This window comes from Gnatocerus cornutus, chromosome 5 (genome assembly GCF_029298725.1).
Source record: "Gnatocerus cornutus isolate USDA-ARS CGAHR chromosome 5, icGnaCorn1.1, whole genome shotgun sequence".
Lineage (NCBI taxonomy): Eukaryota > Metazoa > Arthropoda > Insecta > Coleoptera > Tenebrionidae > Gnatocerus > Gnatocerus cornutus.
In genome coordinates, this window is record NC_142237.1 from 11,214,336 (window position 1) to 11,227,542 (window position 13,207).

General features: G+C 36.6%; 4 protein-coding genes across 8 annotated transcripts; all 4 read left to right on the forward strand.

Moving 5' to 3' along the window:
- The first annotated feature begins 10 nt into the window (after window positions 1-10).
- Window positions 11-5,122, forward strand: MTF-1 (Metal response element-binding Transcription Factor-1). 5 transcript variants are annotated; one of them, XM_088035583.1, is made up of 6 exons: window positions 11-221; window positions 320-573; window positions 1,774-1,997; window positions 2,049-2,331; window positions 2,380-2,717; window positions 3,493-5,122. In XM_088035583.1, exons 2-6 carry the CDS (start codon window positions 383-385, stop codon window positions 4,659-4,661), a joined length of 2,205 nt encoding a protein of 734 aa, XP_087891709.1. In that variant the 5' UTR covers window positions 11-221; window positions 320-382; the 3' UTR covers window positions 4,662-5,122. The 5 variants fall into 5 exon arrangements, with proteins under 5 accessions (XP_087891709.1, XP_087891708.1, XP_087891707.1 ...); XM_088035582.1 differs by having other exon boundaries at window positions 340-573; XM_088035581.1 differs by having other exon boundaries at window positions 390-573.
- Window positions 5,123-5,840: 718 nt separating this feature from the next.
- Window positions 5,841-7,606, forward strand: LOC148174458 (cytochrome P450 6a2-like). Its single transcript, XM_088036317.1, has 3 exons — window positions 5,841-7,036; window positions 7,085-7,330; window positions 7,382-7,606. Exons 1-3 carry the CDS (start codon window positions 5,971-5,973, stop codon window positions 7,555-7,557), a joined length of 1,488 nt encoding a protein of 495 aa, XP_087892443.1. The 5' UTR covers window positions 5,841-5,970; the 3' UTR covers window positions 7,558-7,606.
- A 638-nt stretch (window positions 7,607-8,244) lies between these two features.
- LOC148174459 (putative cytochrome P450 6a20) lies at window positions 8,245-9,929 on the forward strand. The gene is made up of 3 exons (XM_088036310.1): window positions 8,245-9,327; window positions 9,376-9,621; window positions 9,673-9,929. The coding sequence occupies exons 1-3, from the start codon at window positions 8,259-8,261 to the stop codon at window positions 9,846-9,848; spliced, it is 1,491 nt and encodes a 496-aa protein (XP_087892436.1). The 5' UTR covers window positions 8,245-8,258; the 3' UTR covers window positions 9,849-9,929.
- Window positions 9,930-11,472: 1,543 nt separating this feature from the next.
- LOC148174460 (putative cytochrome P450 6a20) lies at window positions 11,473-13,183 on the forward strand. Its single transcript, XM_088036541.1, has 3 exons — window positions 11,473-12,585; window positions 12,633-12,878; window positions 12,930-13,183. The coding sequence occupies exons 1-3, from the start codon at window positions 11,517-11,519 to the stop codon at window positions 13,103-13,105; spliced, it is 1,491 nt and encodes a 496-aa protein (XP_087892667.1). The 5' UTR covers window positions 11,473-11,516; the 3' UTR covers window positions 13,106-13,183.
- The last annotated feature ends 24 nt before the right edge of the window (window positions 13,184-13,207 follow it).

Sequence of the window (13,207 nt, forward strand, 5' to 3'; positions counted from 1 at the left end):
CTAAATTCATGAATTTGCACGAATTCGACAATTTCACGTATGGAAATTTGAGGAAAGACAGAAAGGACGTGCCAACCCAACGACGGGAAAGTCACCAGATGCTGCCAACTTAAACTCCGGTGTTTTGATCCTTTGAAATGCTAAGATAAAAGGGATCATATTGTCACGTAGTAGTGAGGTTCCGATGTGTCCATCCGCGGCGTTCACGGAAAATTTTCGAGGTAGGATAAAATGACTTAAGGCGTTCAGCACCCCCTGGCGTGGCAGGGTGCAAACGGCGACTTAAGTCACTGAATTTTGTAAATATCTCTTTAATTAGCTTGTTTTTGTTTTTGTAAGTCGACATTGGGATGTGTAATGTGGTAGTTTTATTTTTTTTACCATGGAAGTGTGGAATTCCGAAAAAGTCCCGAAGAAAAATGAAAATTCTTGCACGATGAATAACGAATACGATAATTTCGATTTTAGTTTTAATAACTTGTCCGAAAATTTCACGAAATACGACGACGACAAAGAAAAGATCCTCAATTCGAGGTATTTCGTCCAGTTGCAGGAAAATGGCGAAAGTTGCGGGTAAGTTTTCGGTGTGAAAACTTACTAAACTCTCCAATGACCAAATTTAGAAATTTGTGATACTCAAATATGTTTTGGTTTGAAGCTTAGATAACGTAAATATTACAAAAAGTAACAATTAATCGCTGCTTGATCCCGATCAGCGTCTTTCAACGAGCCATAATTTTTAAAAATAGACCACAAATTGAGAAACCTGCTGGCTGCATATTTTTTAGGTTATGTCAAAAGTGACGTTTATGACGTTTGACGTCTGCGATTATTAATTTCAGAATGAGTCCTACTAATAAATTTAGAATTATGGGGCCGACGTTTGGAGGTAATTAATTTTTAACTAACACTCACTTTTATCCACTCTGAAAATAAACACGATTTGTAAAAACAGAAATTGAGGTTATGTGTGCACGTCATGTTGACATTCAATTTAACTTGTTCATTTAATTCCTGCAATGTGACAATGATTGATTTAACTCTTTAACTGTTGTAATAGATATTTACATAACAAGTACGGAAAGTGACCAATTTTGCACGAGTGTAAATGTAGATGCACGAGACGTATTTTCCTATGACCCCATATGACCAATCATCTAACTATGTGGAATACGTCACTTTTATATGAGGTCATAGAAAATGCCATTTAGAATGAACTAATGTCGAGACTTATGGCTTCTTCCTAATAATGGAAGGTCGTAGGAAAAATAGTGTACATAACACGTCGGAAAATGTCTTTCTTGCACTCGTGTAATATCTGCACTCGGCTGACGCCTCGTACATCTACATTCACACTCGTGCGAAATTGCTCACTTTCCGCACTTATTATGTAAATATCTAATATGTAGTATACGTTTTGACATTTTTCTCATAAACTACAAAGGAGGAGAAGTTGAAATTTTGGGAACAAAAATACGCGAATAAGAATTTAGGTATAGCACATTAAACAGAAAGTGATCTTCAGTTTGCATATAGAATTCAAAACAACAATAAAATATAGGTGTTCCATTTAAAATAAGCTAGTTGACTGCTACTTCCGGCATAACCGGATGTGTCACGAAAATGTGGATCTATTTATACGATTCGTCTTATCTGCTTACTTTTGTCCCCAAAATTTCAGATTTTTATCATTTGCATTTTCTGAGAAAAATGACAAAACCTATATAAAATATACATTTACAACAGTTAAAGGGTTAATAAACTTGGTTTTAGATACATCCACCAGACCGTTTCGTTGGATGAAATCTACATGCATATCAACCCTGGTGACTCCACGAAGATGCCAGAAAAACCGTCTCATGCCGTCTTGACGGTGACCAGCACAGACCCCACGACCAAGGAAACGACAGTGAATCGCTACAACTGCGAGTACGAAGGCTGTTCGCGGACTTACAGTACCGTGGGGAATCTACGCACTCACATGAAGACCCACAAAGGTACTTTCAACCCAAATTTCGCCTTTTTTCCTAAAAATTTTTAAATTCCAGGTGAATATAGGTTTAAATGCACCGAACCCAACTGTGGGAAAGCCTTCCTGACATCCTACAGTTTGAAAATCCACATCCGCGTCCACACCAAAGTGAAGCCCTTTGAATGTAAGTTCCCTGGTTGCGGGAAGGCTTTTAACACGCTGTACCGACTAAGAGCCCATGAACGGTTACACAACGGGAAAACCTTTAACTGTGAGTCTGAAGGCTGCGTGAAGTTCTTTACCACACTAAGCGACTTAAAGAAACACACTCGCACTCACACACGTGAGAAACCTTACAAGTAAGTCACAGAAAACCTCAAACATTTAATACAATTTTCCGGCACTAGATGTAAACAAGATGGGTGTGGAAAAGCCTTCACGGCGAGTCATCATCTGAAGACGCATCAAAGAATACACAGCGGGGAGCGGCCTTACACGTGCAAAGAGTCCACGTGCACGAGAGCCTTTTCCACGCCTCACAGTCTTAAGTCGCATATTAAAACTCATCAGAGGTCTCTGGTTAAAACTGACGGTCAGAAAGCACCAGACGGTGAGGGTGAGGCAGCTAAACATGAAGATGGGGATGATGATAACGCCATTTCGTTCGATTTTGAAGGGAATTATAATTACGAGAGCTTTAACACTGCTTTGGAATCGGCGTGGGACGTGCAAGCTAAGAAAAGTGGTGAGTTGGAAAGTGGCGTTTTTTTTACGTTCGTTTATTATTAGGGCTTTTTTCTCGCGATTTAGTCGTTGAATCTTGATGAAAACTGGTGGTTTTCTAGATTTCGAGATCTACTCTGCGAATCCAACCCAGAAAACGGCCAGAATGTACGAAAAATCGTCATTTAACATCAAAATAAGCGAATTTCTCTACGAGGGCTATTATTAGGGCTTAAAATATTGAAGTTTTTCGAAATTTTGGGTTTATTACTGCGAGTTTGTTTGTTTGCTGCGTTTGTATTATTAATGTTGTGTTAATGCCAAGAAATTACGCTCCGTGCTCGTGCAGCGGATTTATTTATGTATATTTTATATCTAATGAAATTTTGGAACATGTAAGCGGTTACTACTGCAAAGACTTCTATTTTTATTTTTATGCTCTGGAGACTTGTGCTAATGTTTAGAATGGAAAGTTTTTTCTATTTATAAACCAGCAGTACATAAATTTTCCACTAAATCTCAGTTTGCGCCATCGTTTTTCTCGCGATTTTTTTACATAAAAAATAGTTTTTAGATTTTCCAAAAGTCGAAAGTTCAGTTTTTCGCGAAAATTCATGACTAAAACTATCCCAAACTTCTGATATCGATATCTCGATTATTTTTTGGAGTAAACTCGCGTTATTATACATCATTTTACGCAGAATTCTCCGCAGATTCCAAATCTGGGATCGAAATTGAGATTCGACAACAAATAACCGAGACCTTGTGAAATCTGTTACAACAAATAATTTTTGCAGGCCTCTCCTCCGCCGCCACGAAACCAGTACCTGAACCAAAACTGAGCCAACCCCCGCCGAATTTACAAGAAGTCAACTTCGACAACCTCTTCAAAAACACGTACAATCTAGTCAACAACAACTACGTAGCCCAAACTCCCAACATCAACGACGTGAACTTATCCTCTTTGACGCTCGACAACAAAGCGAAATTCGCGGCGGTCGTCGAAACCGACCTCAGCTCCCAATTCGAAATGGCCAACGGCTTGAAGAACTACGCGACGGTGAACACCACCGAACCGATTCCCACTCAACTGCCGTACAACATCGGCACCGAAAACGTGGAAGATGGCAAAGCCGAAACGTTGAACGACACTCAGATGGAACTTGAGGATGGTTCTATAATTACCGAGATTGAGAACGTCGGGATTAATTTGTACGATCTAAACACTCATGCGAGTGTGAATGGATTCGATGTGGACATGCTGGATAACGTGTTCAACGAGAATAAGAAGATTAACGTAATCAGTGTGAAGAAGATCGTTCCTCCGGAGACCTCCGTGAATTTGGACAAGCAGATTTACACCCCCGAGGCGCTGCAGATGTCGCTCGCGTGCGACGAAGAAGTTCCTTCAATGTGGGTGGACGTGATGAATTATTACAACTCGGGGCAAGCTAACGTCTTCGAGAACTCTGTTGATGACAACCAAGTCATCGCGGTTCCCACCGCTGTACAATCGTATCTTAATTTACCGCCAGCTCAGTCCAACACTGACGCTCAGTTGGACACTTTTAATTTAATTCTCCAGAGTTTGAACGAGGAGAACGTTGAACAAACTACCAACACCGACAACAATCTCCTGAAGAATCTAACAGCGGACGCGGATATCTGCAAGTGTGTTGACTGTAAATGTGACGCCGTCAACAACTGCCAGAATTGCGACGGGTCGGATAGGCCGCCCCCAGTTGAACAGATAAAAGCGCCTTGTTGTCAGACCAAAGGGAGTTGTTGTCAAAATAAAGTCAAATCAGCAAACGGCGACACTAAAAATGATTGTTGTGTTGTTGTTTGCTTGAAGACTTTGGATCAGTTGAAACAAGTTTTGCACATGGCGAGTACTTGCGGGAGCATTCAGAATTTAATGTTGGGGTGTCTGAAAGGGGCGGACTTCTGCACTGTGCAGAAATAGCAGCTTTTTGAAATGTTTTTCAATGCATACAACTGGAAAAATAGTTTTGTGCATTGGAAATTTTGTGATGTAGAAGTGCAATTAATAGCGTAGGTGTACTAACTTGTGTGTGATTTTACAGAAGTGCCAAATATTCTTAAGCTATGTAGATAGTGCAATATGTTGTGATATTCATAATTTTTTAACAAGATTTAATCTAGCGTAGTCTGGGGGCGTTCATTGCGAAATATTCGCAAGATTCTCGATTGGGAGCGCACCGCCATGCGCAGTATTCCTAGTGCCTTCTCGGTATTTTTTAATTCTCTCAACTTACCACTTTTGTAATTAACATTTCGTACTAATGAACTGCGAAGATATATTCTAGTCATTGTTATTGTTCCACCATGGAGTTCGTCTGTCTTTATTTACTCTAAGGCTTTATGTACCTACAGTAGAGATTCTTAATAAAATTATTTCAACGAGTTTTTGTTTTATTTTTGTCGACCATGAAAAAGAAATTGTAGTAACAAAATTCTAAATTAGGAGGTCCAAAAGTCGAAAGTTGCAGTTTTTCACGAAAATTCATGACTAAAACTGCCAAATTTCTGATATCGATATCTCGCTTATTTTTTGGAGTAAACTTGCGTTGTTATACATCATTTTATGCAGAATTTTCCACAGATTCCAAATCTGGAATTAAAATTCAGATCCGACAACAAATAACTTATGGCCGATTTATATTACCTCTAGTGCCACGTTCTAAAGTTTGAAACCATTAAATATCTGCCGAAAGTCCAAATTTGTTCAAGTATTTCAAATCCTGCGGAAAATAACGAGATTCTTAATAAAATTTCTTGTTTTATGATTGTCGACCAAGAAAAAGAAATTATTGTCTATAACAAAATTCTTAATTAGAAGGCCCAAAATTAAAGAAAAAATATGTTAGGGGGCCCGCAAAAAATCTGTGGAATCCGGGTCTGGGCCACTGAAGAAACGAAGAAATGTAAAGTTTTTGTTTTTCTTTAAATAAATGTCGTTAAAGCATCTTTTATTTGTTGTTTTGTTTTTTTATTCTCAAAATTCAAATTTCTACTCCCGAAATTGAAGTTTGTATTCTGTTAAATAGATATCACATCAAACAATTACGCAAGTAAATAATGTTTATAATCGAATGATACAGCAAATAAAAGCAACTGTCATCATTAGCAGCCGAAATCTAAAATAATGTTTATTCACTAAATGACAATCGTTCTTTGGGCGTTATTATAAATTGAAGAGAATTAAGCCACTTTCCAGTTTATTTAACTTTCAGTGTTCTAAAACATTTACAATGTTGGGTTTAATATCGATAATTTTCGCTGCTGGTTTGTTGATATGGTACTTCTACTGCCTCCACTGCTTTAACTACTGGAAGAAAAAAAAAGTGCCAACCAGCTCTCCACGATTTCCAGCTGGCAACATCCTAAAACCAATCATCGGCCAAGAAAACCTCTTCCTAACGATACAAAATTATTACAACGAATTCAAAAAGAAAGGCCATAGGCACGCAGGTCTGTACTTCTTCAATGGTCCAGTTTACATGCCCATCGACCCTGAAATCGTCAAGTCCATCACAACCATTGATTTTGAACACTTCGTGGATCGAGGAGTGTACGTCGATGATAAGAATTTTCCAATGAGTGGTAATCTTTTTGCCATCGAAGGTTCCAAGTGGAAGAATCTGAGAAGTAAATTAACACCAACATTCACTTCTGGGAAATTAAAAACAATGTATGAGATTTTTGTAAAAACGACTGAAGTTTTGATTGACGTTGTTGGAGAAGACGCGAAGAAAAATGGTTGTGTAAATATTAAGGAAGCTTCTGCGAAATTCACCTCGGACTTGATCTTCTCAACAGCTTTTGGTTTGGATGGTACTATTTTAAAAAATCCCACTGGAACACTGACGAAAATCGTAGAAACTGTGTTTTCTGTGTCATCCTGGAATTTCTTCAAAACTGTGATAACTGAAGGTTTCCAGAATCCGGGACTTTTACTCAAAGCGGCTATGTACGATAGATCACCGGAATTCGTCTTCCGGGATATTCTGAAAGAAAATATTAAATACAGAGATGGGAATAAAAACAACCGGAAAGATTTTCTTCAGTTATTATTAGAAGTTCGCGACAAAGAAGGTTTGAATTTTGATGAGATCCTCGCTCAGTGCTTCCTGTTCTTCCTGGCTGGTTTTGAAACGTCGTCGCAAACTATAAGTTATTGCATCCACGAATTGGCCCACAATCAAAACCTGCAAGATAAACTTCGAAGCGAGATTTTCGAACAGTTGGGACGAGATTACAGGCAGTACAAGTATGAAGACATTTTCAAACTGCCTTATCTCGATAAAGTTTTCAATGGTAGATAAAACAACTTGAAGTGTCACAAATATACAAATTTTTTTACAGAGACACTGCGTTTGTATCCAGTTCTTGGCTTCTTTAATCGGATTTGTGTAAAACCGTACCAAGTTCCGGGAACTGACGTTGTTATTGAAAAAGGAACTCCGGTTTTGATTCCAGTTTTGGGACTCCAGAGAGATCCAGAATACTTCCCGGATCCTTTGAAATTTGATCCTGAGAGATTCAACGAGGATCAGTCTCACGTTCCTTTTACGTTTCTTCCGTTTGGTGAAGGTCCAAGATTTTGCATTGGTACGAAAAGTGGTCGAGCTTAAGTTTACATTCGTAAATTTTTACTTGCAGGTGCTCGATATGGAAAGCTTCAAACTAAGTTAGCAATTGCTGCGTTGGTATCTCAGTTTAAGATTTCCCCGCATTCTTCAACTTCAAAATGGATTGAATTAGATCAGTTTTCTAAAACTTTAGCCATGACTCCAAGGGCTGGGATAACAGTAAACGTGACGAAATTGAGGGAGTAAAAATTATGTGTATTTCACCTTGTAGCTATTAAATAAAATTTAAAAATTTTGTGTAGACTTAAGAATAAGGAACTGTTACAAGACATTTCTAGTTTACCTGATTTTTAAAAACTTACTTTTTAAAATAACAAACCTGAAAGCTAAACTGTTGTTGCGAATTTAAAACCCTTTTATATTTAGAATTATCTTTCTTTTACTTACAACACTGAATTTACAAACTACACAAACGTCTTTTCTGTTTGAATGCAAAACCTTGACGGCCTCACTCGTCTCAAATAGTATCGTTTTTCTCGTCATCCCAAAAAACGTCTCATTAGTCATCACGAGTAAATTCTTATGTAATTTAGAAGGTGTGCAATTCTTTTAATTAATTACATAATTTATGCGTTTTCGTACATATTTATCCTCTTTAGACCGCATCAATCTTATTACAATCATCTCATTATTCTTTTTTGACTCATAGCACAAATATAACAAACAATATTTATCAAAGAAATACACTTCGATTTATTTATCACGATAATTTTAAATTGACTTATAAAATAAATAAAAGAAGCGGTCATCAGTAATAACAACCAATATTTAAAATAAGTATTTATAAAATAAACCAATGACGATTATTATGTGACTGATAACCCAAGTCCCAGATACTTAAACTACCTTCAAGTTTATTTATCTTTTAGTATTGTAAAGTGCCCACAATGTTAGGTTTAATATTGACTGAACTTTTTATTGCTTCTGTGCTTATATGGTACTTTTATTACCACTTCTGTTTTAACTACTGGAAGAAAAAAAGTGTGCCAACTACCTCTCCACGATTTCCAGCTGGAAACATTCTAAAACCAATCATCGGCCAAGAAAATCTTTTTATAACATTACAAAATTATTACAACGAATTCAAAGGAAAAGGTCATAAACATGCAGGTCTGTACTTCTTCAATGGTCCGGTTTACATGCCCATCGACCCGGAAATCATCAAATCCATCACAACTATTGATTTTGAACACTTCGTGGATCGAGGGGTGTTTGTCGATGAAAAGAACTTCCCTTTGAGTGGTCATCTGTTTTCTATCGAGGGTTCCAAGTGGAAAAATCTACGAACTAAAATAACACCAACTTTTACCAGCGGAAAACTGAAGACCATGTATGAGATTTTCGTTAAAACGACTGACGTTTTTATCGGTGTCGTTGAGGAAGAAGCTAAGGAAAATGGTTGTGTTAACATTAAGAATACTTCGGCGATATTTACAGCAGATCTGATATTTTCAACGGCTTTTGGTTTGGATGGTACTATCTTAAACAATCCCAATGGGACGCTGACAAAGATTGTAGAAACTGTGTTTAGTGTCTCGGCTTGGAATTTCTTCAAAGCTGTGATGACTGAAGGTTTACAAAATCCAGGACATATAATCAAAGCCGTTTTGTACAATAGAACTCCAGAGTATGTGCTTCGGGATATTCTTAGACAAAATATTAAGTACAGAGATGAGAATAAAAGCATCCGGAAGGATTTTCTTCAGTTATTGTTAGAAGTTCGAGACAAAGAAGGTTTGGATTTTGATGAGATCCTTGCCCAGTGCTTCCTCTTTTTTGTGGCTGGTTTCGAAACGTCGTCTCAAACCATAAGTTACGCCATCCACGAACTGGCGCACAACCAAGAGCTTCAAGATAGACTTCGAAATGAGATTTTTGATCATTTGGGACGAGATTACAGACAGTTCAAGTACGAGGATATCTTCAATTTGCCTTATCTTGATAAAGTCTTTCATGGTAAACAAAATAACTTTAAGTGTCACAAATGTACAAACTTTTTTACAGAGACACTGCGTTTGTATCCAGTTCTAGGCGCTTTTAACCGGATCTGTGTAAAACCGTACCAAATTCCAGGAACTGACGTTGTTATTGAAAAAGGGACTCCGGTTTTGATTCCAGTTTTGGGACTCCAGAGAGATCCAGAGTACTTCCCGGATCCTTTGAAATTCGATCCTGAACGATTCAACGAGGATCAATCTCATGTTCCTTTTACGTTTCTTCCGTTTGGTGAAGGTCCCAGATTTTGTATTGGTACGCAAAATGGTCAAACTCAACTTAAAATTTATAAATTTCTAATTTCAGGAGCTCGATATGGAAAGCTTCAAACAAAACTAGCTATAGCTGCTTTGATATCACAATTTAAATTTTCCCCGCATCCATTGACTCCAAAACGGGTTGAATTAGACCAGTTTTCCAAAACAATAGCCATGGCTCCAAGGGCAGGAATAACAGTAAATGTTACGAAATTGACGGAGTAAAAGTGCTGTGTTTCAGTTTGAAGCAATTAATAAAACTGAAAATTTTGTATTGACTTTAGTATAAAGAATTGTTACAATACATTTCTAGTTTACCTGATTTTTAAAAACCTCCTGAAAAAACAAACCTGAAAACTTGTTGTTGCGAATTTAAATACCCTTTTGTAATTTTAATTATCTTAGTTTTACTCACCAGACTAAAGAGTTGTAGAAATTTATCACCACTTTATTAACTTTAACAATTCACAAACTGCACGAATGTCTTTTCTGTTTGAATGCAAAACCTCGACTGACTCGTCACAAATAGTATCGTTTGTCCCATCATCTCAAAAAACATCTTATTAGTTATCAGGGGGACATTCTTATGTAATTGAGAAGTGTGCAATTTTTTTAGTTATTTACATCATTTATGCGTTTTCTAAAATTTGTTTTTCTCTTCTAATGACTAATGAGACGTTTTTTGGGACGATGGGAAAAACGGTACTACTTGAGACAAGTATTATGCATATTGAAATTTTGCTTTGAAGCAGAGAAGACATTCGTGCATTTTGTGAATTGTTACGATTAATAAAAGTGCTGAAAAATTTCTTCAACTCTTCAGTGTGGTGAGTAAAAAAAGGATAACTTAAAATGTAAGACAGTTTAAAATTCACACTAATAATTATTAATTTTAATATTGTTCTTTAACCCATGTTATAGTACTATTAACAAACAATATTTGCAAAGAAATAGGGTAAAACTACCAATAATCGGCACCATTAACAGATTTCTTTACTTCAAAACGCTGTATAGATTTGAATTTTTTATACGTATGATTGTATGATTGTATGACTGTATGATTGTTGTCATGTTCCTTAGAAAAACTTTAATTTGTTGTAAAAAAAGTTGTAAACCTCCAGATAATGTTTAAAACTCGTAAATCTTCAAAATTCACAAGACACAACAAACATTAAGCTAATTATGGGCCCCTTTTTTACTGCTATTAGTCGGCACCGCTCTCGATTAATAGTGGGCACCATTTCAAAACACTTTAGGGGATTACCAAAATTGCAAAATTGTAAATTGGTGTAATAATAGTTATTATTCTAACAAAAATTCTTTATTGTAAAAGTCTCTTTTCCAAGTTTTTTCTTTTTGGCTCAAAATAGCACATTTGCTTTCTGCTTCTTTTCTCTTTCAATTGTCTTTTTAGACTCTTAGACAATTTTCCAAATTGTTTTTTTTTATTCTGTGGTAGTAACCTTGCTTTGGTATGAAATATGACGACTTTACTGAAGAGAAATAGATTTGCGTATCTTTTTATCATTCTTTTTTTGAGAAGTACATTTCACCATTTTAAAATAGATACAAACAGTGTTAAATAAATGTTAAATGTTAATTTTTATTTAGGAATTTTGTCATAAATAGATCAAAAAACGTATGGCGTGGCGGGTGCCGAGTATTAGGGGGGGTGCCGACTATTAGTAGTTTTACCCTAATACTTCTATTGATTTTTTCAGAACTTTGTAACAAAAGTATAAGATAAGCGGTTATCATTACTAACAGCTAAAATTTAAAACAAATATTTGTAAATTAAACCAATGACGAATATTATTTGAGCGATAAGACAAATCTAACATACTTAAACTACCTTTTAGTGTCTCTATCTTTTAGTACTGCTAAGTTCCGACAATGTTAGCTTTAATATTGACCGAACTTTTCATTGCTTTCGTGCTTATATGGTACTTTTACTACCACTTTTGTTTTAACTATTGGAAGAAAAGAAATGTTCCAGCCACCTCTCCACGATTTCCCGCTGGAGATATTTTGAAACCAATCATCGGCCAAGAAAACCTCTTTGAAACAATCGAAAATTATTACAACGAATTCAAACGAAAAGGTCATAGACATGCAGGTCTGTATTTCTTTAATGGTCCGGTTTACATGCCTATCGACCCGGAAATCATCAAATCCATCACAACTACTGATTTTGAACACTTCGTGGATCGAGGGATGTTCGTCGATGAAAAGAATTTCCCTTTGAGTGGTCACCTGTTTTCCATCGAAGGTTCTAAGTGGAAAAATCTTCGAACCAAATTAACACCAACTTTTACTAGTGGAAAACTGAAAACCATGTATGAGATTTTCGTTAAAACTACTGGAGTTTTTATGAGCGTGGTTGAGGAAGAAGCTAAGTTAAGTGGCTGTGTTAACATTAAGCATCTTTCTGCGAAGTTTACAGCAGATTTGATATTTTCAACGGCTTTTGGGTTGGATGGTACTATTTTAAAAAATCCCAATGGGACGCTGACGAAGATTGTAGAAACTGTGTTTAGTGTCTCGTCTTGGAATTTCTTTAAAACTGTGATGACTGAAGGTTTCCAGAATCCGGGACATTTAATCAAAGCAGTGGTCTACGATAGATCTCCGGAGTTTATTCTTCGCGATATTCTTAGACAAAATATTAAATACCGAGACGAGAATAAAAGCAACCGGAAGGATTTTCTTCAGTTGTTACTCGAAGTCAGAGACAAGGAAGGTTTGGATTTTGATGAGATCCTTGCTCAGTGCTTCCTCTTCTTCGTGGCTGGTTTTGAAACGTCATCTCAAACTATAAGTTATGCTATCCACGAATTGGCACACAACCAAGAGCTTCAAGATAGACTTCGAACTGAAATTTTTGAGCATTTGGGACGAGATTACAGACAATACAAGTACGAAGACATCTTCAAACTGGCTTATCTTGACAAAGTTTTCAATGGTAGACAAAATAACTTTAAGTGAAACCAAAATACAATTTTTTTACAGAGACACTACGTTTGTATCCAGTTCTAGGCTTCTTGAACCGGATCTGTGTAAAACCGTACCAAGTTCCGGAAACTGACGTTGTTATTGAGAAAGGAACTCCGGTTTTGATTCCAGTTTTGGGACTCCAAAGAGATCCAGAGTACTTTCCGGATCCTTTGAAATTTGATCCTGAAAGATTTAACAAGGATCAGTCTCATGTTCCTTTTACATTTTTTCCGTTCGGTGAAGGTCCAAGATTTTGCATTGGCACGTAAAATTGTCAAGCTCAACTTTACATTATTATATTTTTAATTTCAGGTGCTCGATATGGAAAACTTCAAACAATACTAGCGATAGCTGCTTTGGTATCGCAGTTTAAATTTTCCCCGCATCCATCCACTCCAAGACGGGTTGAGTTAGACAAGTTTTCCAAAACTTTTGCCATGGCTCCAAGAGCGGGGATAACAGTGAATGTTACGAGATTGGAAAAGTAACTTTTGCTTTGTTTTACCTAGGAAGAATTTTAGGAAGAAGTCTGTAGTGTCTTTAAAATAAAGAGGTGTGGGAAAATATTTTTGCATTTTCATGAAATCTCT